Source organism: Artemia franciscana, chromosome 11 (assembly GCF_032884065.1).
Source record: "Artemia franciscana chromosome 11, ASM3288406v1, whole genome shotgun sequence".
NCBI lineage: Eukaryota > Metazoa > Arthropoda > Branchiopoda > Anostraca > Artemiidae > Artemia > Artemia franciscana.
The window spans coordinates 30,452,939-30,480,787 of NC_088873.1; the positions used below are offsets into that span (position 1 = coordinate 30,452,939).

Consider the following 27,849-nt stretch of genomic DNA (forward strand, 5'->3'; position numbering starts at 1 on the left):
AATCGTTTTCTGTCAAAAGATGTAAAACCCTAGTAGACTGAGAAGGCACTGGAGAGGCCTGTATTTCGAGTCGCGTATTTTGCTCTTTGCTTTTGCGTTTTGTCAACGCTCTGTCCTCTTTTATTACGACGTGTTTTCAAGGCATAAACAAGTAGTATCTTGTTTTAAATTTGTATTGTTCCATTCATGGTTTTGGTGTGTATCATCAAGTGTCAATAACTATTTTTTTTCTCGGGGATGAGCTTGAGTTTCTGCTTTTCTTAGATTATCATAATCTGTTTCTCTTACACATTTGTTTTAGGTTTAAATTTGGCCGTTAATATTAGGATATAAATAAAGAAGAAAAAAAGATAGAAAACCAAAGGGATAAAAAAAGGAGAAAATACTATGAAAATAATAAAATTAAAACAAAATACCCAACGCAGTATCCACTGGGACATTTCTAAAAATTGCTGGTACACTTGGATATAGCCTCAACGTTTCCTTAATGCAGCATTCTAAGTACTTTAACTTGCTAAAATCCTGCAGTTCGTATTCATAGTTATTATTTGTTCCAAGAACCATTTCAATCTCGTCCCTCAGCTTTTCCTATAATAAAAATTAATATATTGGAGGTTTTCTTCTAAAGGGTCGTAAATAAGCAATTTGAAAACTGAAACAGCTGGTTCAGACCAATTGTTTTTTTTTCCAAAAGGATAGCCATAGGATATGAGAGGTAATCTTTTTAGACACCAACATTATACATTATAAATATGTTGAGAAATACAAATGCAGAAGAGAGAATAATGAGAACTTTTTTTTCCCAAGACCGTGAACAAACAAAAACTATTTGAATATTTAGGCCCTATATCTAACGGCCGTCTTCAGCAAAGAAAATAATAAGCAATAACACACTTACAATAAAAGTTCTTGGTTAAAAATCCATTTTTTAAAATAGCTAGGCATTATTACTTCTGAACGAAAAGTTCAGCCAAGACTCAAGAACTTTTCATTAAGATATTTCAGGTGGGCAGGATAGGGCTGAATGCCTTTTTAAGCTTACTTGCCTGGTCTGAAATATATCCGAATCATTTGTACAAATTTTATTTCTAATACTAGTGTATTTTTGTAGAACAAAACTAAGAGTGGATTTGTAAAAGTTTTCAGACTCAGAAGAGCGATTCCCTATCATAATTTGGAGTAGTTTTTGCTTACATTTTCACTAGTAAATCTGGCAGAAAAAAAGTTAAGCTAAGAAAAAAAAGCTGGGAGCTGGGACTTCGCTCAGTCTGCGGCACTTGGCACGCGGCAGGCTTGCATATATTTGATTTTCTAATTATGGATTAGCATAATTATTGTTTTTTTCTTTAGTCTTAAGTCATGAGGTGTCAAATCAGCAATTACAATCGAATTAAGAAATTGGGATTAATTAAGAAATTGCAATTAAGAAATTGCATCAAGGAATCATCCATTCTATAGCATTTGTTTTCTACTGAGACTCATTTTGATTCTCTCTGTTGCTTCACTTTTAACCGCAGATTTCGTTTACCATTCAATGTGATCATCCCTCTCCCTTTTCTTCTAACTACATTTTTCTTTGTCCATTATTTTCCTTTGGGAATCATTGTGATGGCTATTTTTACATGTCTTCTAGCCGCGTATCCCATTACGATTCATTTTCGTGCATAATTACTTCAAACATTTCCCCATGCCTTTAGCAGTACAAATTCATTCAAAACCATGCGTAATTTCGCATGACGTCATATACGTTCATATCATGAACGCCATTTCATGACGTCATACAGTCCTTTGTCATTTTCTGTAATGTTGCACGTGTCATTGATACTAAAAACCGATTCCTCCTTCACGGACTCATACACTCTAAACTAACACGTTCCTACATTCTGTTGAAATTATACTTTGTCTTATAACTGCACATTTCTTTGTGCAATATTTTCCTTTAAATTTAATGTGATCTTTTATGTTTCTTGCTCCATGCCTTTTTCTTTAGCTATTCAGTCATCTTCCATCGTGTGTAATTTTTCATGCATCATATATACTAAAAACGGTACTACCACTCCGGGGGGGGGGGGAGAAAATAATGAAATTTATGCTCTTGAAATGCTTTTCGTTTAAAATTTCATGTGATTTTTGCTTTTTATTCTTCCATGCCTTAATTTTGCTTAGTCATCTGACATCAAATTTCGTTGTGCAACGTTTCCCTTGGCAATTCAACGTGATTTTTGCTATTTCTTGTTCTATGCCTTTTTCTTTAGCTGTTCAGAGTAATTTGTCATTTTATGTAATTTCACATGCATCATAGATACAAAAAAAACAAACGATACGACCACCCCAGGGAGGAAAATTATGTAATTTATGTTCTTGAAATGTATATAGATATCACATCACTCATATGAATTGTTTTCTAAAAACTAAGGCTCTATACGAAATCCCTTAAACTCGTAACCTATCTAGATCGCTTTTTCGAGCCAGAAAATGTTAATGTTAAGGTTAATTTATGGTCGGATTTTGGGTTAATTTAAGTTAATTTATGGTCGTTTTACTTTTTTGCCGTTGGGGTATCTTCTCTTATACACGTGATAAGTCACGTTGTCTATGTTTCAATGCACTCTTTTTAAATTCATCTCAAAAAAATATTTATTTGTGTTTGTTTCATTAGATATATTTATGGCGATTTCTGCGCTTTCACAACACCAATAAAAGCGAAATCAAAAACCGTTCAAATCCCACAGTTTCACTAGGTCAATTCATCTACCTAAATATTCCTTTCAAATCAATCTCTAGCTAAAATTTTCGATTTAAGTTATCTATTCAGTCTTCGGTTAAGCAAAAATGATACACTAGGATTTTGAAGGGTTTTTAGGGATGGCAAACATATATGTCGTAATTTCTGCTCGTTTTAAGTCTGGTTTGACTGTTTAATGTTATTTCCCTTGGTTTTTGGCTTACATTTCTTCATTTATTGTAATTTTTACCAAATTAAGTTTTATATTTTGATTATGCTAAATACTGATCTTGAAAGAAAAACCTTGTTTCTTGAATTTATATTAAAAGGTTTTGTTTGGCTAAGTAAATACGTCAAAACTGCAAAAAGAGGTTATTCATAAGATAAACGTAAAAAAAAAAAATATGGGAACAGGTAAATACTCAAAAAACGTTTGGATATTCAAAACATGAATATAAAACATTTCATGCATGCGAATTCAACTTCTATTACACATCAGTTTTTCTTTTGAATTACTGAGAAAAATAATGGCTACCCCAAAGGTCTAATAAAATAAATCTATGTTGATTTTTAAGCTTAAACTCAAATCAGATAATAAAAAGGATGCGAAATCGCTATATGAGTGGGTGGGTCTATACTGATGATAATATGAAAAAAACTTCGTTTTCTTAAAGAGTTAAAGAGGCTGCGTCCCAAAGTCGAACCTTAAAACGTACAGGAATTAGAAGAGGCAGTTGGGGGGCTGCCGCCCCCCAAATCCCCCGCTTTTAAAGACTCTTTTGTACAGGTTTTTTTGTTTTTTTGCTAACCCCCCGCTCTTGGCTTCGGAAAGGCCCGCTTTTAATTAACAAAAAATTGAAATGAATGAATAATGGAATAACTTCGAAAAATGTTAAACACAAGAGGACAGGAGAACCATTGCGCAGAAACTAGTAATTAGTAACAATGAAGTAGCCCCAGAAAAAAAAACTGTACAAAAGAGTCTTTAAAAGCGAGGGGTTTGGGGGGCGGCAGCCCCCCAACTGCCTCTTCTAAGGTTCGACTTTGGGACGCAGCCTCTTTAACTTTTTAAGAAAACGAAGTTTTTTTCATATCATTTCTGTACGTTTTTCTATAATCCATGGTGGATGTAATTTAATAATTCCTGTACTCCTCGTAGAGGAATTAGGAGAGGAAGTTGGGTGGCTGACGCCCCCCAACCCCCCCCCCCCCCGCTTTTAAATCATTGTATAAAATAGAAAAAAATGGATAGAATGACCGAAATGTTTATTTTGCTCATAAGAAGCTAATATTCTGTTATCTCTCAAATGATAAGCAGTCCAGGTGTTAACAAAATTATACACTTTTATTTTGATCGCTACGTCCAAAAGCCTATAATAAAGAATTTATTCTAAAAATGCCTTCTCATATAGGAAACATCTTTAGGTAATTATAGTAAATTATATATATTTATCTTATTTAGCAACTATTTATATAAAATAAGTAAATATCCACGTTTCATTAAATCGAGAAAAACTTAAACTTCTTCAAAACATTTGAAAATTCACCTAAAAATTGGCAATGAGCACTTAAAGGCTATAAAATATATACTTAAAGCACATTTATATCACACTTATTTCGGACATCGCTGAGGATTGCCCCAGTTGCAAAGTCCCCAACAGGGTCAAAAGTCAGTTCTTTTGGACATGTATCTTACAGCTCCAGTCAACTCGTGCATTTCTGGAATGGAGCTGGATTTTTATGATGCTTGCAGTCATTCTCGCCGTGCTGAGCTGATTATTTTGATGTACTTGAATGTTGATATTCGTAACTTTTAAGAATTTCAAAAATTAACATGGGACTATTAGACTATTAGGACTATAAGAAGACTATTAGGAGAGACAAACCCCCCGCTTTTAAAGACTCTTTTGTACAGGTTTAATTTTTTTTCATATTATTTCTGTACGTTTTTCTACAATCCATTGTGGATGTAATTTAATAATTCCTGTACTCCTCGTACAGGAATTAGGAGAGGAACCCCCCCCCCGCTTTTAAATCATTGTATAAAATAGAAAACAAAATAGATAGAATGACCGAAATGTTTCTTTTGCTCATAAGAAGCTAATATTCTGTTATCTCTCAAATGATAAGCTGTCCAGGTGTTATAAAATTTTTTTTTGATGTTGTGAAAAAAAAAACCGCCCGTAGGGAACTTAAACCCTTGACCCAAGAATTAAAAGTCCCACGCTCTACCGACTTGAGCTAATCACTTGCATGTGTGTAAATATAACTTCTCAATAACTTTTAAAAATTTCAAATTAACATGGGCTCTTATGGAGAGAAATGCGTTAATTAAGTAGCTAATGCGTGGTTTCTGGAAAACAGGGAAGGAGTTATCGGATCGAGCTGAAATTTCGCGGATGAGCTCCTGGGCCGTAGGGGACCTTAACTTGTGAATTTCAGCCCGATCGGACAACGTTAAAAGGGGGGTGGGGTTGGGAGGTCGAAACTTTCGGGGGGTTAAGATTTTCCTACGAAACTTTCCAGAAAAATTACTCGGAGAATTCCGCATCGAATGAGTCTTCGTACACCCAGATCCGATGTCGGATGTGACCTGTAGGCGTCTAGAAAAAAAAAGAAAATGAATTTTAAGTGGCTATGCGTGGTTTCTGGAAAACAGGGAAGGAGTTATCAGATCGAGCTCCTAATTTCGCGGATAAGCTCCTGGGCCCTAGGGGACCTTAACTTGTGAATTTCAGCCCGATCGGACAACGTTAAAGGGGGGCTGGGGTTGACGGGTCGAAACTTTCGGCCAGATTTTCCCCATGAAGGAAAAATTGGAGGGGGATGAAATTTTGCAGGTTTCTTAGTTGGAGAACGGGCTACGAAATGCATCCCTCCCCATCCCTCTGCGACTACTGGAACCGAAGATCGCTTAACATTGTCGTGGGTCGCCTCTTTATAGAGGCACGAGTGTGCCTCCTTGATAGAGGTATGGCATATCTATTACATATTTCTTCAGTCCGTCGATTGATCAGCCCTCAGAGGAGACCACCACAGTCATATGCAAAATTTCGCTTTGTAATTCTTTAAACTTCTTTTATATTTGTAAATGTTAAAGTAGGGGAGGATTCGCTGCATAGAAGAAATTGAAGAAAAATAGACTTTTTAACAGGAAATAATTAGCAACTTACTTATTTTCCATGTAAATACGGATAAAATTATTCGCATTAATTGATTTTATGTTTAAATCGTGACTTCAAAAGAAAAAAGACTGCATACGAAAAGCAAACCTTGTAACTGAAACATTATCACTTTTTATGGGTTATAAAATTTACCAATAGCGAAACTTAATGTTCCTAGTTTACACTGATTGTGCTAACGCCCACTGTTTTTTTTTCTTTTTTGTTTAAAGATTTTTGCAAACAATCTACATTATGGGTGCCAGCCGGAAGGGAGATGGGACTAACATTTTTGGATTTAGAAAATACTTGTTATTCATAAAGGAACATCTTTGGAAAAACTAGAATATTATGTGCTTATTTTTTCTATATGGAACCCAGTCTAAACGCAGCAACTATTTCAGTTGGTGGCTCAAGATCCCTGGCCTCTTGAATTTTTTTCTACGGCTAACATATATGATGGAATTTCAACCAAACTGAGAACTCAATATAGCTTATATATGTTTGTTCGATCATATTGGCATCCATCATACAGAAAGCTACATATCATTTGTATACTAAAGGCTAAATCTAGATTCTCTCGGACAATTTGCCAAAACTATAAAATAAGAAACTTGAAGGGTTCTCTTTCATAGTTGCGAAATCAAATCTGAGAAATGCAAATGTAAGGCCTTGAAACTAGCGGAAATACAATTTCTGAATTCTGGGCCTAAAATTTTGACTAGTTTCCAGATAAATTGCCTACATATTGTTCTGGGTACCTGGCTAACTGACCGTATTTCAAACAGTAGGTTGTACGAAAAAAGTGGTTCAATCCCGCTTTCTAGGGCTACAGTGAAAGAAAGATAGAGATTGCTAGGCCACGTTCAGCGGATGAAGGATGACAGATTGCCGAAGATTGTCCTTTTTGGCCAACCAACTGGGGCTACACGGAAAGCAGGTCGTTCTCGTCCGGGGTGGCAGGATGTCATAAATAAAGATTTAAAGGAAATGGGAACTTCCTGGGAAGGTATAAAGAGGGAGGCCTTGAATAGATTAGGTTGGAGGTGGAGCGTGCGTAGCTGTGTTGGCCTCAGGCGGCTTTGTGATGCAGTGAGTTATTAGTAGTAGTAGTAGTAGTAGTTATGATAGGTTTTCTAACAATGCTATGATAGACCCGATCAAAAATAAATACACATAAAAAAAAATAAAGAAAGAAAACTAAATGAAGAAGGAAAATAAAATAAAGCCTCCAGTCATTCGGTTTTAAAGCACCTTTTATTTACATTAACTAGATTTCTGGTGCCAGCGTCCTGTAAGGAGTTGCAGTAAATCTGCCACACGTGGTTTGGTTGTGAAGCAACAAAAAATGGAGTATCTATCCGTTTGGGCTCAAACCTTTCAAACTGGCAACAAAAGTCCTAGCCAGGGGATTCACGTATACAAGGACGCTCTCAATGTTTTCAGCCAATCGGAGATAAAAATTGAGTAGGTAAATAGTGACGAAGACCACACTGTTCTTTCGTCAAAAACATTAAAAGCAAGAAGAACAATAGAGAATTCTTTTTGTAAGACAGTGGAAATCTAATTTGAATGAATATTTTGGCTCTATGTCCAAGGGCCGTCCTCGGCAAAACATAAGTACATAGAAGAAGAAAAATTTACAATAACATACAATAAGAGCTAAAATGAATTTTTTTTTAAAAAAATTTTAAGACTCCCGTAAAATCAATGGCAGTTTACCATGTGAGAATCCCGATAATCTTTCAAACATAATTTACATTCCAAAAATCTCTACAAATCTTCAAAAAATCTACACACAAAATAATCTGTGTGCTGAATTTACCAATAATTTCAAAATCATGAATTTTCTAAATTCCGGCAAAGGTAAAACCGCAGTTACACGCCAAAGAGGGGTCAATTGAAATCAGACTTAAATTAGACTATTAAAATCAGGTCAATTGAATTGAAGTCAGGCTTAAGATTAATAATAATATTTCCTTAAGTATGTACTTGGGGGAATATTCACTAAATGCTCTCAACCAGTAGACATTAACACAGAACCAGTCACAAATAGACCTTTTAGGTCAGCTGCCAAAGAAGCAAGATTAGCACTTAAAACATGTTTTTCTTCTTCCATTTCAATGAATTGTCTAGTTTTATCTCACTTTATTTATCAGTCCTGGTTGATAATCGCTGAAGTAAGGATGCTGGGACTGTTTTAAAAATTTTCAGTTGAGTTCTATTGATAGTATATTTTTGTTAATTGTTCTTCTTCTATTTATTTATGTTTTGCTGAGGACGGCCCTAGGACATAGGGCCGAAGTATTCATTCAAAGTAGATTTCCACTGTCTTGTGAAAAGTATTCCATATTGTTCTTCTGGTTTTTGATGTTTGTTATTGAGTAGGCAAAATAATGGCACAAAACAACCCTATTTTACTGGCTCACATGTTTGTTCGTTGTTTTTTTTAGGTAAATTGACCGATGAAATATATGAAGTAAAATCAATGAAAGAAGATCTGTATTTGACAATAAAAGAAACAAAATATGGACGTAATTTTAATAGCAATACCGACCAAATTAGTTTGCAAAAATTATCAGCGATTGGGTAGACTCCATTATCCCTCACCTGAACATTTTGGCAACTAGCACCTCTGGCCCTAGCTACTAATTGCTACTAAATAAATAAAGCAGTTTTTTTCAAATGAAAATAAAGAGCAACTTTACAACTTAGAACAAATGGAAATTTCCATACATGATGAGGCTGCTCAGCCTCAACCCCTTGTTCTTTACGGTAAAATATTATAGTGCTTCAAAAGTACTGCATATTCCAATTCAACTGCCCTTGTGTTTGAGCAGTCGCTCTTCCCATTGTCTGTGCATATAAATAGAATGTCAGGTTTAACGACTCTTGAACATGCAACATATAATGGTCCATGGGAAAACAATCCGTATTCAGATCTATACCTCATGATTCTAATGATTGCCCTTGAGCTTTGTTGATGGTGATTGCTAATCGACGATTCCCTGTGTCGCCATCTTCATTTATATATCCCCCTGAGCCCCCCGGCGTCCCTGTTGTAGTTGTGTCCCTGTGTCCCGGTCGTCAAGTCCCGGTGTCCCGGTCGTCATTTGTGTCCCGGTCTGTATATACATTCATTTTTGAATTGGTCTTTTTTTAGGTTTTAGTTTTTTACCTGTTTTTAGTTTTTTTTTCTTTTTTTTAGTTTTGTTTTTCTACTTTATTTTTCATTTTTTTTCCTTTTTCATTTTATTTTCTTTTTTAGTTTTTTTTAGCTTTTTAGCTTTTTTAGTTTTTTATTAGTTTTTAGTTTTTTTTCTTTTTAGTTTTTTTTGTAGTTCATTTGTGTCCCGATGTCCCGGTCTGTAATTTCGTCAGTCGAAAACATGACGTCAGTCGACACATAAACATGACGTCACCTGACAGATCCACAGACAGACAACTTATTTTTATATATATAGATATACTAGCTGTTGGGGTGGTGCTTCGCGCAACCCCAACACCTAGTTGGTGGGGCGCTTCGCGCCCCCCCAAGCCCCCCCGCGCGCGTAAGTCGTTACGCGCCATATTAGTTATGCGCCACTGTAGTTGTGTCCCTTTGTCCCACCCGTGAATATAGATAGATTTATATATGTGTTTCAAACTACGTAAAAATTGCGAATAAACAACATTCTTGGCTTTCCCATTGTCTGTGCATATACAAAGCCGTATGTACTAATAATGACGTCATATGCAAACTCTCTTTTTACAAACAAACAAACATGCAACCACACAACTCGTTTTTATATAGAGAGATAGATAGATAGATAGATACAATACAAATTAACTGCGTAAAACTTGCGAATATACAACATTCTTCGCTGTCCAATTGTCGCTGCATATAAATACATTGTCAGGTTTACCGACCCTCGAACATGCAACGTACAATTGTCCATGGGAAAAACAATCAGTATTAAGATCTATACCACATTTTTCTAATGATTGACCTTGAGCTTTGTTAATGGTGATTGCAAATACTAATCGAATTGGGAATTGCAATCTTTTAAATTGAAAAAGCAGATCCGTTGGAATCATGGGAATGCGAGGAATAAGAACAGCCTCACCCTCATAAGGCCCTGTCAAGATTGTGGCCTCTATTAGGTTTCATTTCGTCTGCAGGAATTAAATTACGTAAAAATTGCGAATATACAACATTCTTGGCTTTCCCATTGTCTCTGCATATACAAAGCCGTATGTACTAATAATGACATCATATGCAAACGCTCTTTTTACAAACAAACAAACATGCATACACACATCTCGTTTTTATATAGATAGATAGATAGATAGATACAATACAAATTAACTGCGTAAAACTTGCGAATATACAACATTCTTCGCTGTCCAATTGTCGCTGCATATAAATAGATTGTCAGGTTTACCGACCCTCGAACATGCAACGTACAATTGTCCATGGGAAAAACAATCAGTATTAAGATCTATACCACATTTTTCTAATGATTGACCTTGAGCTTTGTTAATGGTGATTGCAAATGCTAATCGAATTGGGAATTGCAATCTTTTAAATTGAAAAGGCAGATCCGTTGGAATCATGGGAATGCGAGGAATAAGAACAGCCTCACCCTCAAAAGGCCCTGTCAAGATTGTGGCCTCTATTAGGTTTTCCATTGTTTTTTTTTTTACGGCAAGTCGAGTGCCATTGCAAAGCTTTGGTGGGTTTATATTTCTTAAAAGTATTATTGGTACGCCTATTTTTAGTTGTAGCATGTGTGGTGGAAACCCTGAAAGATCTATGGAATTTAAAAATTCAGATGGATAATTAACCGCTTCATTTGGTTCCAAAACTGTGTCGACTGACTTGTAAAGGACTGCCTGGCCTCGAATCTTGGTCAAAACAATATTGTTGATTTCGTGGACGTCTATATTTTTGGGTGCGAGAATCGCTCTTTCACTTAGCCATTTATTATTTTTATAATTTTTTAGAATATTCGGAAATACTTTTTCAATCAATTCATTTTTGGACGTCACTAAATTACAGAAATCAGCAGGTAGTTGTATACGTCCTGAAATTGAGTCTACTGGGAGCTTTCCGTTTCCAATTGTCAGCAATTGATCTGAAAATGTTTGACCAGAGTCATCGTTTTGCAATCGGACACGCATATTTGTAGTTAATTTTAATATTTTTACGTGTGCCCATAAATTAGAATTTTTCAGGCAAGCATTCATTCGTCTTCAATGGCTCTGGTGGTGCAGCCAATGGAGGAAGTTTAACTTTTCCTGAGGCGCAACACATTCCCATTGTTTCACCATTGAATTTCAAGGCCTTGCAATAGGGACAAATTTTAGACATTGTCCCGATTTGAACACATCTACTCAAGCTATAATCATCGACTGGGTTGTACCTGAATGCCAGGCGATAACTTTCAGGTTGCTCTGATTCCTCGGCACGCTTTCTTTTCTTACTTTCTCTATCAGCAGCAAGCCTGATTTCTTGCTGTTCTTGTGATTCCTCGGCAGGCTTTCTTTTCTTACTTTCTCTATCAGCAGCAAGCCTGATTTCTTGCTGTTCTTGTAATTCCTCGGCACGCCTTCTTTTTTCACTTTCTCTTTTAGCAGCAAGTCTGCTTCCGCGTTGCTCTGGTAGTTCCTCGGCACGCTTTCTGTTCTTTTTTTCTCTATCAGCCTCAAGCCTGTTTCCTTGCTGTTCTTTTGATTCCTCGGCACGCTTTCTGTTCTTTCTTTCTCTATCAGCCTCAAGCCTGTTTCCTTGCTGTTCTTTTGATTCCTCGACACGCTTTCTGTTCTTTCTTTCTCTATCAGCCTCAAGCCTGTTTCCTTGCTGTTCTTTTGATTCCTCGGCACGCTTTCGTTTCTGACTTTCTCTATCAGCAGCAGGTTTTTTGGCATAGACTCTTTGAGCATCTTCATCGGCTTTTGCCATGGTAAGTTCATCAGTCATTGTAAACTTAAACATTAATAGATTTCTACGTGAACATATGTCTTAAATATCTTGAATGACGTCACCGTCAAAGCAAAAATGACGACAACTAATTTCATGACGTCAGTCAACACAGAAACATGACGTCACCTGATCCACAGACAGACAACTTATTTTTATATATATAGATATATATATATATATATATATATATATATATATATATATATATATATATATATATATATATATATATATATATATATATATATATATATATATATATATATATATCTATATATATAAAAATAAGTTGTCTGTGTGTGGATCTGTGGATCAGGTGACGTCATGTTTGTCCGCATATGACGTCTGAATTATTTCACACTAATGCAAAAGAAGAAAAAAACTAAAAAAGGTAAAAACTACAAAAAAAACTAAAAAGAAAAAAACTAAAAAAGCTAAAAAACTAAAAAAAACTAAAAAAAGGTAAAAATCTAATAACTAAAAAAAAACTGAAAAAAATAAAAAAAGGCAAAAACTACAAAAAAAATAAAAACTAATAAAAAACTAAAAAAGCTAAAAAACTAAAAAAACTAAAAAAAACTAAAAAAAGGTAAAAAACTAAAAAAAAACTAAAAACTAAAAAAGAAAAAAACTAAAAAAAAAGGAAAAAACTGAAAAATAAAAGAGAAAAAGAAAACTAAAAAAATATGAATAAATATATATAAAAATAAGTTGTTTGTGGGTTATGTCTGTCTGTCTGTCTGTCGAGTGACGTCGTGTTTGTCCGCATATGACGTCTGAATTATTTCACACTAATACAAAAGAAGAAAAAAAACTAAAAAAGGTAAAAACTACAAAAAAAACTAAAAAGAAAAAAAACTAAAAAAGCTAAAAAACTAAAAAAAACTAAAAAAAGGTAAAAAACTAAAAACTAAAAAAAACTGAAAAAACTAAAAAAAGGCAAAAACTAAAAAAAAACTAAAAAAGCTAAAAAACTAAGCTTTTTAGCTAAAAAGCTAAAAACTAATAAAAAAACTAAAAAAGCTTAAAAAACTAAAAAAACTAAAAAAAGGTAAAAAACAAAAAAAAACTAAAAACTAAAAAAGAAAAAACTAAAAAAAAGGAAAAAACTGAAAAATAAGAGAAAAAGAAAACTAAAAAAATATTAATAAATATAAAAAATATAAATATAAATATAATATAAATTAGCAATCAACAAAGCACCGAGACACAAATGACGACCGGGACACAGGGAGTATAAATGACGACCAGGACATAAGTCTTCCTGGTATATAAAAGACGACCAGGAGTATAAATGACGACCAGGTCTGTCGAGTGACGTCGTGTTTGTCCGCATATGACGTCTGAATTATTTCACACTAATACAAAAGAAGAAAAAAAACTAAAAAAGGTAAAAACTACAAAAAAAACTAAAAAGAAAAAAAACTAAAAAAGCTAAAAAACTAAAAAAAACTAAAAAAAGGTAAAAAACTAAAAACTAAAAAAAACTGAAAAAACTAAAAAAAGGCAAAAACTAAAAAAAAAAACTAAAAACTAATAAAAAAACTAAAAAAGCTTAAAAAACTAAAAAAACTAAAAAAAGGTAAAAAACAAAAAAAACTAAAAACTAAAAAAGAAAAAACTAAAAAAAAGGAAAAAACTGAAAAATAAGAGAAAAAGAAAACTAAAAAAATATTAATAAATATAAAAAATATAAATATAAATATAATATAAATTAGCAATCAACAAAGCACCGAGACACAAATGACGACCGGGACACAGGGAGTATAAATGACGACCAGGACATAAGTAAAAAAAAAAAACTAAAAAAACTAAAAAAATGGTAAAAACTACAAAAAAACTAAAAACTAATAAAAAAACTAAAAAATCTAAAAATCTAAATAAACTAAAAAAGAAAAAAAAGAAAAAAGGAAAAAAATAAAGGAGAAAAACAAAACTAAAAAACGAATGTATATACAGACCGGGACACCGGGATACAAATGACGACCGGGACACAGGGAATATAAATGACGACCGGGACACAGGGACACAACTACAATGGGGACGCCGGGGGGCACAGGGGGATATAAATGACGACCGGGACACCGGGACACAAGGAATATAAATGACGCCCGGGACACTCAAAGAGAAATCACAGACTGGAACACCGGGACACAAATGACGACCGGGACACAGGGAATATAAATGACGACCGGGACACAGGGACATAACTACAAAGGGGACGCCGGGGTGCACAGGGGGATATATAAATGACGATGGCGACTCAGGGAATGGTCGATTAGCAATCACCATCAACAAAGCTCAAGGGCAATCATTAGAATCATGAGGTATAGATCTGAATACGGATTGCTTTCCCATGGACCATTATATGTTGCATGTTCAAGAGTCGGTAAACCTGAAAATCTATTTATATACACAGACAATGGGACAGCAAAGAATGTTGTATATTCGCAAGTTTTACGTAGTTAAAAACATATATATATATATATATATATATATATATATATATATATATATATATATATATATATATATATATATATATATATATATATATATATATATATATATATATATATATATATATATATATATATATATATATATATATATATATATATATATATATATATATATATATATATATATATATATATATATATATATATATATATCTATATTCACAGGTGGGACATAGGGACACAACTACAATGGCGCGTAACTAATATGGCGCGTAACGACTTACGCGCGCGGGGGGGCTTGGGGGGGGGGCGCGAAGCGCCCCCACCAACTAGGTGTTGGGGTGGCGCGAAGCGCCACCGCAACAGCTAGTATATATATATATATATATATATATATATATATATATATATATATATATATATATATATATATATATATATATATATATATATATATATATTTATAATCCAATGAATATGTATATCCATTCTATTGAAGAGATATCAATAATTAAAACCGTAATCATCTTGATACTCATTCGCTTCATAAGAAAAATGAGTAATTTCATATTTTATAGATAGTGTCTTCAGGGTTCTCATACATGTTAAATTTCATTGCACAATTTCCATCAAGATTGTACAAATTTTTCGGAAATTTAATTCCTGTTTCTAAATTTATGCAAATTTTCATCTACTAATAGCTTTTAATGAGCAACTTTAAAATTAATACATTACTTATATAGAATTGGGATAAATAATAGATTTTAAGGTTGCATACATTGTAATGAAAACTTCATTTTTTTAGAGCTTTGGTCTCTATTGACAAGAAATGACCTGCAGCGAGATAAACAGCAAATCAGCCCCAGTTATGATCTTATTATTAAAAATCGTCACTAATAAATTGAAATAAAACAAAAACTTTTTCCAAAAAAGAGTGAAATGTTGTTAGATACAAAAAATAAAAATTCGCGAGCAGAAACTGGTGTCTAATTCTTTCTTGTGAAAATCCTTCTAAAATAGAAATAACTGGTATAAGCAGCAAATTCAACAGCAGAATCAGAGATATTGCTAATCCTGAGTTAGTTTCCCTGCTTATTCTAACTTCTTGCTGAGCTGAAAGCTATGTTAAAAACAAACTAACTAACCTGAACATCTGGATTCTGGCCCAAAAGATATAAGCACCAAGCAATAGCAGTTGCCGTCGTGTCATGGCCTTCGAACATGAACGTGTCAACTTCTTCTTGAATTCCGGCATCACTGATAGCAGTGCCTTTTAGCTGCGCCATAATTAAAAGATCCAAAAAATTCTTTACAGAATCTAGAAGAAATTCTCCTTTAAAGCTGGTTCAAAGTTAGTTAGGTAAAAGGTGTAAACACTACCCCTTCAATTTGTGTTTTAACTTTCTTTTTTTTTCCTTTTTTGCACAATCTCGTATGTTTAGGCTACAGATGTTGGAGCAGATATTAGAAAAAAAAGACCTCATAAGGGGAGAAAACCCTTCCTGATTCAAATCGAAAATGCTACTCGTTTGGCATCTTCAAAAGACTTATAAAAACTTTTTTAGTTTCTGATTGATTTTTGGCCATTGTTCGCAGGTCTAGTTTTTGCTAAATTTGCTGAGCGACCAGAACAAGTTCTTGTGAGCTGCTAGAACTTTCCCTCTATCTTTCTCTCTCTCTTCCTCTTTCTACCCCCTTTTTCCCAACCCTCTTTTTTTTCTTCTTCACTTTTTATAGTTAGTGTTCAAATTCTGTTTGTACTTTCCCCACCATCACAGGACATGGAGCCTTTGTGGGAAGAGTACATCATATTTATTTCAGATTCGTGTTGTTTTGTTGGAAAATATATCTTAACTTATTTATTTATTTATAATCCCTATTGAAGTATAACTTGGCCCAAAATTTAATTCGAAATTCAGAGAAAAAAAAACAGGATACTTTATTTCGACGGTTAACGAAACAAACATAAATCAGAGCCCATTTCACAGGACCACTTCAGGTCCAGTTTAAACAGACGGAGCAAATCAAAGATGTATAAAACCAGCCAATAAAGAAAACAGACGAGAAACAAATGGAAAAAAACAAAAAAAAAAACAAATTTTATTCTCATTAGGACTAAAGTATGCAAAATTTCTTTCTGGATACGAGCTCCTTAAACATTTTAATGAACAAATTAAATACTAATTATTCTATATTTTTATAAACTATTATTTTACTTTTTTATTATTTTTTTATTTTATTTTTACCTTACCATTTACCATTTTATTTATTTTTACCATTATTTTATTTTACTTTAAATATCTTAATGAATGTAATTTTTTTTAATGAAAGTAAAGAAGGCATATCATAACTTAAAACGAATACAGATCATTACGAATACGAGGACTCCCCCCCCACTTCCCCCTTTATTCTTTAAGCTATGGTTAGACTTTTTACTGAACAGTATAAGAACAAAGGCTTTTACAAGAGAGGGTTGTGATAGTAAGTCGTACAATTTTTGGTGTGAAAGTTTTGAAACGCAATCGGTAAATAAAACACTTGCGATCACAACTGGTTATATTTTTGGTGCTCAAACACTATCTGCTAAGTACTAGTTCAACAATGGCGTAAGGAATGGGAAATTGAAAAAGGTGGCAGATATGCAGGGCAGAGGCGCCATTTGGGCCAAATCTTGGGGTGGGCATGGGGCATTTGACAGAACTTCAGACTTTTATTATGAATCTAACCTACTTTCAAAGTTTAGAATGATTAATAGCAAATAGCGTAATTACCCCAAGGATCGTCAGGTAATTACACTCTTTGGCTAATAGGCGTGCAGTTAGTTCAAATCATTTGAACAGAATGGATTATGTTGGACATAATGGATAATTATGGCCGGAAAAGGGCCCTTTGTGGTGGAAACTTGAGCCCCCCTGGAAAATCTGGGGTGGGCATTTACCCACCCCTGACCCCCCCAATTGGCGCCTCTGATACAGGATTGTTTCTATTTATTTTTTGCTTTTGCTAGCCTTTGCTATTTATTTTCTGTTTTTATTAAAAAAAACTTGTTTTCATCATTGCATATCAAAACTTTTTCGAGACCAACTCATGGACTTTTCCATGTTTCATTTAGTATTCGTTTACAGAAAAGGCTGTACTCTACTGTGGAAATGAAAATATACCATTATATTTCCTAATTTTTATCAAACAGCTTGGGGTAACAAACCATAAGTAAGGAGTGACTCAAGCTTAAAGTAGCCGGATCTTTAAAAGAAAGCAGTTTTGATAGCAGTATATATTGATGCATAAAAAGAAACCAGCTTTTTACGATAATTCCATGAATATATGTTTGATCAAGTTTAAGAATATCCACCAAAATTTATGAACCAGAGAAAATTTACCTGATTTGCTAAAAAAAAAGGGGAAGCACTAAAAGGGCGAGTGAGTTTTTTTTTGAAAATTACGCGATCAAATTCAGCATATCCAAGATCCCATTGTTCAAATTCCAAGCCCCTACCTATAGCGATGGGGTGTGTTTATTTGTTTATTTCTCTTTGTGTTTACCAGGGGTGATCGTGTTGAAATAATGGTCCTAGAATGTCGGGAGAAGACTCCAGTCAAAAAATAGAATTATAGCTTAAAATATTTTAGCCCAAAGAGGGCGAAAACGCTTTCAAAGGAAAATTTTGATAGCCAATCGACTTAAACTAGAAAAAAATGTATAGAAAAAATAAACATATATTTAACTTCCCAGGCTCAGAAACAGCAATTTCAAGCCATGGCATACTCATTCCTATGAGATGGACTGTGGCGCACAGTCCCTGGAAAATAGATAGCTAATTGAGAAAACTATAACAAAAATGTATTTAACTAAGTTGAATCAACTGAAGTTTTTAAAATTATTTTTAGTTGTATAATTGTATATCAACTGTCATGGAAGAGGTCCGATGGATCTTAGTATTGTGGGCGGAGGAAATTGCCTGTAATCTCAAAAAGTGCGCTTTTACGTCTGAAATTTCCAACTTTCATTAAAATTCAGATAAATACAGAACGTTTTCGGGGGAGGGTTAGAAACTAGTTTAATCTCCTTTCATTCCCAGGAACATTTTTAGACAGAGCCTGGAATATGGGTTCTGACGGGGTAATACTTTCCCTCTTTCTCCAGAAACACATTTTTTGAATAGCATACAAGATTACATAGCATCGGATAAAAAGGAGGAGAGGTAGGGGGAGGGCACTCTTAGTGTCACCAAAAAATTTCTAATGAGGGGCAAGTATTTATCAAGAGCTTATTTTTTGCCAAGATATAAATTTGAACTTTTACCGGTCTCCTATGTATGTACATTTCTTAAGGTCTTCTAGTTTCCCAAGGGGGAAACTTCTAGGGGACATCCCTATACAAAGATTTGTTTCGAAAACTCACATTGAAAACTGTAAAAATGACAACTGAATATACCATTTTTGATATTACAAAACCATTGTAAGAAACGTGTAGGCTATTAAAACACGGTTAAATCGAATGAAAAAAAAAATCAAAGATCCAGTACCTTTTCTAAGTAAAAAAGAAACCACGCCACAGGAAAGTGTTCCACTCTGGCACTTTGCAATTCCCCATTTCATATTTTATAATTTGTTTATATTAAATCTGAGATAACATCTTTTTAATTTAAGTTTTATTACGGAAAAATGGTATGGTCTCAGAATTTGTTACGGAAATAATTTTTCTCTCGAGCTCTGACTTAATTCATAGTTCCAAAATTCGCAGTATAGCATGAACAACAACTGAGTTTTATCAAACAGTTCGTGGTAACGAACTGTAGTAAGGAGCGACCCGGCTCAATAGTAACCAAAACTCTAAAAAATGGAACTTTGATACCAATAGCTACATCAAAAGAATCGCATTTTAATGCTGGTTTTAAATATATAAGTTTCATCAAGTTTAGTCTTACCCATCAAAAGTTACGAGCCTGAGAAAATTTGCGTTATTTTAGAAAATAGGGGGAAACGCCCCCTAAAAGTCATAGAGTCTTAACGAAAATCACACCATCAGATTCAGCGTATCAGAGAACCCTACTGTAGAAGTTTCGAGCTCCTATCTACAAAAATGTGGAATTTTGCATTTTTTGCCAGAAGGCAGATCACGGATGCGTGTTTATTTGTTTTTTTGTTTTGTTTTTTTTTTTCTTTTTCCCAGGGGTGATCGTATCGACCCAGTTGTCCTAGAATGTTGCAAGAGGGCTCATTCTAACGGAAATGAAAAGTTCTAGTGCCCTTTTTTAAGTGACCAAAAAAATTGGAGGGCACCTAGGCCCCCTCCCACGGTAATTATTTTCCTAAAGTCAACGGATCAAAATTCTGAGATAGCCATTTTATTCAGCGTAGTCGAAAAACCTTATAACTATGTCTTTGGGGACGACTTACTCCCCCACAGTCCCCGTGGGAGGGGCAACAAGTTACAAACTTTGACCTGTGCTTACATATAGTAATGGTTATTGGGAAGTATACAGGCGTTTTCAGGAGGATTTTTTTGGTTTGGGGGAGGGGTGGGGAAGAGGGGGATATGCTGGGGGAACTTTTCTTAGAGAATGTGTAATGGGAGAAGAAATTTTCCATGAAGGGAGAGCAGGATACAGGCTACTAGCATTATTTAAAAAAAAAATTAAAAAATAAAAGTGAAAAAGCTTTTTCAGCTGGAAGTAAGGAACAGCAATAAAATTTAAAACAAACAGAAATTATTACCCATATGAGGGGCTCACCTCCTTCTAATACCTCGCTCTTTACGCTAAAGTATTTTCAGTAATTTCAACTACTTATTCTACGGCTTTTGTGATTCAGGGGGTCATTCTTAATGAATTGGGATAATATTTAAGCTTTAGTGTAAAGAGCGAGGTACTGACGATGGGGCGAATCCCCTCATATATGTAATAAAAACATGAGAATACAAAAGTTCTTTACGTAAGCTGATTTATAAGTTACGTAAATCTTTTGCCAATAAAAAGATTCGTAAAAAATTAAAAGTTCTAGTTGCCTTTTTAATTAACCAAAAAATCGGGGGGCAACTAGGTTTCGTCCCCCGCTCTTTTTTTCTCAAAATCATTCGGTCAAAATTATGAGAAAGCCATTAAGCCAAAAAAAAATATGCAAATTTCGTTTTGATTATTCCTCTGCGGAGAGCCAAAATCAAAACATGCATTGATTCAAAAACGTTCAGAAATTAAATAAAAAAACAAGTTTTTTTAACTGAAAGTAAGGAGCGACATTAAAACTTAGAACGCACAGAAATTACTTCGTATATGAAAGAGGCTGCTTCCTCATCAACGCCCCGCTCTTTACGCTAAAGTTTTTTACTATTTTAAAAAGAAGAATTGAGAGAAAGAGTCAAACTTTAGCGTAAAGCGCGGGGCGTTGATGAGGAATCAGCCTCTTTCATATACGAAGTAATTTCTGTGCGTTCTAAGTTTTAATGTCGCTCCTTACTTTCAGTTAAAAAAACTTGTTTTTTTATTTAATTTTATAAAAAAATCGAGTTGAATCTAAGCTCTGCTATTTCAGAAACAAGAAAGACCTTCCTGTATAATAATAATTACAGCAAAGTCCAAACTGCTGTAGAAATGTGCCAAACTTTCTTATTCTCTAGAAACTGTATAATGTATTACATAATATACGATTGCATAATACACAATTTCTACACTGCAAAATATGATCATTAAGCTAAAGGCTAAATAGCAACACGGTAATAATTTGCTTTGGAAAGCAGGAGAGACGACGGATAATAAGCTCTGAAAAACAATTCAATAGATCCTGATATAAACGCATAACATAGGTTCAAAATTAAGAATAGCAAAAATTTTAGGGAAGAAGGGGGTGAGTAATGGGTGAATTCAAAAATTCTCCGGTGATGCCAAAATCTCCACATATGTGAAATTCTGCTCTGTGAAATTTATTATAACTAGTGGGTTTTATGAACATTAAATTAACCCCCAAGATTAATCTGTTGAACAATAAATATTAGAGATTTACTTAAGTTGTTTATAGACATTAAGTGAACCGTGAAGCCTTTTTTCAGTGGGCCCCGACACAGGTCGTTTTTAAATTTTGTGCTTTGTTATTTGTCCGTGACTTACCACTGAAAATTTGCCTATTTTTCCAAGAGTTATGGCTGGTAACAAACGGGCACGTTCTAGCCCAGTGAAAGGACAGGACAAATGTTTGTCTTGTGCAATTAATTTAAGCGGGGAATCAAGCGCTATGAATTGTGATGATTGCGATTACTGGTTATGTATCGAATGTCTTGACCACTCGGAACCAGACTACATCTTACTTACAAAAATGACTCGTCGTATGGGTTGTCAATGGAAATGTCCAATGTGCAAGGGAAACACCCAAGCGAGCAATGTTAATGCCTCTGAGATTCCACGAGTTGTTGACGCGTCTATTAAGAACTCTCTTAGTGGTTTTGAGAATGCAGTAATGCCCCTAAATGTTAAGATTAAGGAGGCAGTTAAGGACTCTTTTGCTAGCTTTAAAGATGAACTTTAATCGGAAATTGACACTCAGTTTAAGGCAATAGAAGATAGGATTCATGCTCTTGAGCAATCCTCAGGAATGGCAAAGGATAATAACGCCTTAAAAGATTTAGTGACCGCTAAAGTAGCTATATTGAGAGAACCTTTAGATGAAGAGTTCGAAAATCGCATAAAGGCAATGATCGCCGAGGATCGTGAAAGACAAAAAAGAAAGCTTAATATATTGGTCTTCGGAGTTCCTCCAAAAACTGATGATGCCCAATTCGTACGTGATTATTTGGCTAACGATTATGGAATCCCTAGTGCTACTGTCCTGAATGTTAGCAGACTAGGAAACATAACAACCGCGCCAGGACCCAGTACTCAACGTCCTATCCCGATTATCTTCTCAGTGGAAAATTTCAAACTAAAGAAACTAATCCTTCTGAAATCTTTCGAAAGAAAGGGTGCCATTCAATTTAGAAATGACGTGTCAAAGCATGATCGCGAAAAAAGACAAAGATTATATGAAGAACTGCATAAGAGAAGATTGAATGGGAAGTGGACATAGTAATCAGAGGAAATAAGATTGTGTCAAAAAACTGCCAGACCCTTGTGACGCGTCAGTCACCGTCGCAGGAGAATGTCATGGAATCATAGATATATCTGGTACCCCTTTAAGACTTGTAAATAGTTCTATAAGTAGTGTTTCCATTTAAGATAGTACTAGTGAAGTTGGTTCTACGAAATATACAGAGACTGAATCGTATGTTAGTGCTAGATCGGATACCAGAAATTATGAACCCATATCGGATACCATCTCTTTTAAATCATGTGATTTTGGATCAAGCGAAGGTAATGACGACAATACTATTATTGAAGGACTTATGGTGCTACATAGCAATGTAGACTGTATTACCACAAAAATGAACGAAATTAAGTAGGTGATGTCAACGAGGCATGAAGTAAGCGTTTTTGCCTTCACTGAGGTGAAACCTAAACATACTGCATTTGCTCTTACTGATACACACATTCAAGTGCCTGGATTTGAGCTACTCACCAATCTGTCAAAGCCAAATGGTAGAGGGATAGCAGTGTATGCCAGATCTCCACTCCAGGTAAGAGCTCTTACAGTAAATTCAGATTACGAACCTTGGGTTGAGCAAATATGGATAACGATTCTGCAGCGAAGTCTCCCTGTAGTCATAGGCTGTTTTTATAGAAGTCCCAGCTCCCCTTGTCAGACAAGTTCCCTTCTATCAATTACATATTATATTATTAATGTCATGAAGCAATATTATAAGAACGTTCTTATTGTTGGAGATTTTAATTTACCGGAACTACAGTGGATTGATGGGTTTGCTGTTGCAGAAGGGGTTGAAAACTCAAATTGCCCACTTCTATAGCGCATTCATGAACATTCGCTATATCAAGCGATTGATTTTCCGACCAGGTATAGAAGTGGGCAGAACCTAACCCTAATAGACCTTTTGTTTATTAATGACCATGAGACGCTCATTAGTGTTGACTTGGAACCACCATTTGGAACGAGTGACCATGTTGCAATTACTTGTAGGCTTAGGTTGTACCCACAAAAGGATAACTGGATTAAGCATATGTACACAAATTACAACCGGGTCAGACAAGAGTTGGCACACCAGGATTGGCCATTCATTGATGATAAGAATATGGAGGAGGCTTGGCTTGAAATGAAAAGGGTTTTAATTAAAGCAACAGAAAAACATGCAGTAATTTCCCGGAAAAGAGGGCCCAAAACCCTGCCATTTATCATTCGCGATGTCAAGCAAGCTGTACGTAAAAAGAAGAAGCATTGGAGCAAATATAAAACTAACCCCTCCCATGAAAACTATGAGAAATTTAAACAGACCCTGAATGAAGTTAGGTATCTCACGAGAAAGCTTACAACAGAATATGAAGAGGGATTGGCATTGGATTCAGCATCTAATCCTAAGAGATTTTGGAAGTATGCTTCAGCTCAGAATCCGAGGAGACACTCAGTTACGGAACTACTTGTGAATGACAATATAGTTAGTACCCTAAATGATATAGCAGCTGAATTGAGTAGACAATTTAAGTCAGAGTTCACGCCTCCAGACGATGCCCCTTTACCAGAGGCACCAGAATATTCTATTGAGGAACCTATACAAAAGATAACTGTGGTTGCCTCTGGTGTGGAGAGGCGTCTGAAGCTGCTTAATCCTAACAAATCAGTTGGCCCTGATGAAGTTTACCCACGAGTATTGAAAGAAAGTCATGTGGAAATAGCCCTTCCCCTTACGAACATGTTTCAGAAGTCTCTTGATCCTAAGCAGATTCCTCAAGACTGGCGGAATGCTAACGTTATACCTGTACACAAAGGGGATAGCCACAACAGCGTTTCCAATTATCGACCCATTAGTTTTACAACTGTAGCTGGTAAAATCTTAGAAGGAATCGTGAATACTCACATTGTCGAACACTTGAACACCAATGAGCTGCTCAATGATAGTCAGCATGGCTTTAGACATGGACGCTCGGTTGAAAGTAATTTGATTGATGCGTATGATTATGTTACTGAACATCTAGATCAAGCAATCCCTGTCGACTTGGTTCTGTTGGATTTTGCGAAAGCCTTCGATAAAGTATGTCACAGTTGACTAAGGACCAAGTTATTTGCAATTGGAATACATAATGAAATCGTAAAGTGGGTGCTCCAGTTTCTTTCCGGGAGAAAGCATAGGATGAAAATATTTGGAAAAAATGGACAGGTATTCTTTTCAGAAGGGATGGAAGTATTAAGTGGAGTGCCCCAGGGAACCATCTTGGGACCAACTTTATTCAACATTTATATTAATGATGCACCAATCACAGTCAAAAATAAAATAAGTCTTTATGCTGATGACTTCAAACTCATTGGACCTGTCGATACACCCGATAAGAGAGCCTCTATGCAGAACGACCTGTGGGTACTTTCCCATTGGGAAACTTTGTGGAGGCTAGAATTCAATGTAAATAAATATCGAACAATCCACTTTGGAAAGAAAAATTAGAAATGCCCTTATCATATGTTAGGGATGGATGGATCGAGACAGACTATTATCTCGTCTGAAGCAGAGAGAGACTTGGGGGTCATAGTCGATAAAGAATTAAAATTCACTATACACGAACAGACAGCTGTAGCCAAAGCACTCCAAACACTGGGCATTATAAAAAGAACAATCACTAGTAGGTCACCTTTGGTGATGACTAAATTATATAAGGCATTGGACAGGCCTAATTTGGAGTCTGGCATGTGTGTTGCTAGCCCCCTCAACAAAGGTGACCAGAAGAAGTTAGAAACAGTTCAGAGACGGGCTGCGAAAGCAATTGAGGGATGCAAATACTTAAACTACTCATCCCGTCTGAAGAGGCTGAAACTCCCCACTCTTGTCAACAGACGTAAAAGGGGTGATATTATTATGACGCATAAGCTCCTGAATTATAACTCTCCATTAAATAAGCTATTTCAACTTGACCAGTCTGCCAGAACTATGGGGCATAGTCGGAAACTATATCAGAAGAGAGCTGCCACTAGACTACGTAATAACTTCTTCACTTACAGAATAGTGAATTTGTGGAACTCTCTCACCGAAAAAGCAGTCACTACCCCCAGTACTACTGCCTTTAAAAGAGCCGTTGATGGAGAATGGTCATCAAAACTGAGGCGAACTGAGTGGGATGCCGTTGAGACGTCCAACCATCGTCATCACTAACCAGCGGTTCTACAGGATTTAATCCTTGTTTCGCTGGACAATGCGATTTAAGGTAATTTTAATTTAAGGTAATAATGTAGTGGTGGTATCGATGGGTAAATATTTAATGACAAATTTTTAAACAAAACCTAGGATGCATAGATACCAAAACTGAAAAAAAAATATTTGCTTTTACCCCACAAAATTCCATATCTTTTCTTGGAATAGCAATATTATAATGTTTATTTTACTTGGCGTTCATGTATTTTCCAGATTAAAATATATCAGTTTTCTAGCGAATTGTAACACAATTTCTGTCATTTTTAGAGAATTTAGTGATGTTTCGGCATGATTTAGCCACTGTGCCTCGTGTAGGGAGGTATGTTTCAGCAGCTCTATCAATTTGAACCCATGCATATGAAAAATATTGAAATTACTTGGGTTTCTCTAACCACAGGTTCGTTCTCCTTTTTTGTAATGAAACTATTGTATCTAAAATTTTTGTGATTAAAGTGCCGATATAATAGGCAGCGCTGCAGTATAAGGCCAAAACCCCTCTTTTCATCATTATCATTTTCTCTAAAGGTTCATCTTCACCATAGATTTTCGCTGTCTCGTATATTATAAAAAGAACACAGATCATTTCACAAAATGAATATAATAAAAAAAATTATTAGGCATACCATAGTTAATTTTTGTTATGATTAAATAAAAAAAAAGTTTTTTAAACTGCAAGTAAGGAGCGACAGTAAAACTTAAAATGAACAGAAATTACTCCGTATATGAAAGGAGCTTTTCCTCCTCAACGCCCCGATCTTTACGCTAAAGTTTCTTACTGTTTTAAAAAGTAGAGTTAAGAGAAAGGGTCATACTTTAGCGTAAAGAGCGGGGTGTTGAGGAGGAAAAGCCCCTTTCATATACGGAGTAATTTCTGTTCGTTTTAAGTTTTACTGTCGCTCCTTACTTGCAGTTTAAAAAACTTGTTTTTTTTTATTTAATTTCTGAACGTTTTTGAATTAATGCATGTTTTTATTTTCCAGCTCTACTTTTTGAAACAATAAAATAAACTTTAGCGTAAAGAGCGAGGAGTTGCGCAGGGGACAACCTCTTTCATCTTCGGAGTAATTTTGTTCGTTTTAAGTTTTAATGTCGCTCCTTACTTTCCGTTTAAGAATTTTTTTTTATTTAATTTCTGAACGTTTTTGAATTAATACATGTTTTATTTTGTCTCTCGGCAATAATTAATTCATGAACAATTAATTATTAATTGTTAGTAATAAATATACGTAAATTACGAATTAACTTATGTAACGAACATCTATATGTGTATATTTTTATTACGTATATGACGCGGTTCGCCCCCTTCGTCAATATTTCTCTCTTTACACTAAAGCTTGAATTTTGTACCAAATGTTTAAGAATGATCCCTGAATCACAAAGGACGTAGAAAAACTAGTCGAAACAACAAAAAAATACTTTAGCGTAAAGAGCAAGGTAGTGTGGAGGAGACGAACCCCCTTTTATACGTAATCTTTTATGTTCATCTAAGTTTTAATACTGCTCATGACTTTCAGTTGAAAAAAAAATTTCTCACTTTTTTTTATAAAATATTGCTAGAAAATACGCCTCCCCCCTTCATGGAAATTCTCTTCCCTCGTACAAAATTCCCCCATAGAAAGATCCCCCCACGTAACCCCAACTCCCAAGTCGAATTCCTGCAGGACCTGACGTATGATTTTGCATTTTGAAGAAAGATTATCAAGTCCTAAATAGAACTAATTGACCTCTTCCAATAATAAAATGACTATCTTTAAATTAAAAAAAATAGCGTATAAGCGAGCTATTGAGGAGAGGCAGCCCTTTTAAATACGTATTATTAACTGTTTGTATTAAGTTTTAATGTTACTCCTTAAGTAAAGTTAAGAAAGAACTATATTTTTATGAAACAACTGATCGTTTTTTAAATAATGTTGTTAAACCCATCTCCCACTCCGAGGAAAATTTCATTTTCCCACAGGATATTTCTCTACTGAAAGATTCTATCACGTAACTGAAGTGCGTAGTATTTGCAGAATTAATTTTGCAAGGCATAGTAACAGAACGCGAAAGAGGTAGAAATTTGTTATATGTACTCGTAATGCATAAATTGAACAATTCTCAATTGAATGAATGAACGAAAGAAAATATCTTCGCCCTCAGCCATATCCAACTCATTTCAAGAATAGACGTTAATAAGTAAAGATAGTGCTCTTCGGGTGAAAAAAAAATGGCTACCTTCAATACAATGGTAATGTATTTTCAATTTATTGAGTGGCATAGAC

General features: G+C 34.9%; 1 protein-coding gene across 6 annotated transcripts in view; it reads right to left on the reverse strand.

Annotated features, from left to right (window-relative positions):
- LOC136033081 (cytochrome P450 4C1-like) overlaps positions 1-27,849 on the reverse strand; it is a 183,052-nt gene that overhangs the window by 20,180 nt on the left and 135,023 nt on the right. For all 6 annotated transcript variants that reach the window (XM_065713683.1, XM_065713682.1, XM_065713684.1 and 3 more), the window contains 2 exons: positions 15,459-15,631; positions 417-588 (listed from right to left, as the gene is read on the reverse strand). In XM_065713683.1, coding sequence (XP_065569755.1) covers positions 417-588; positions 15,459-15,631 — 345 coding nt within the window. The remainder of the gene's footprint in view (positions 1-416; positions 589-15,458; positions 15,632-27,849) is intronic.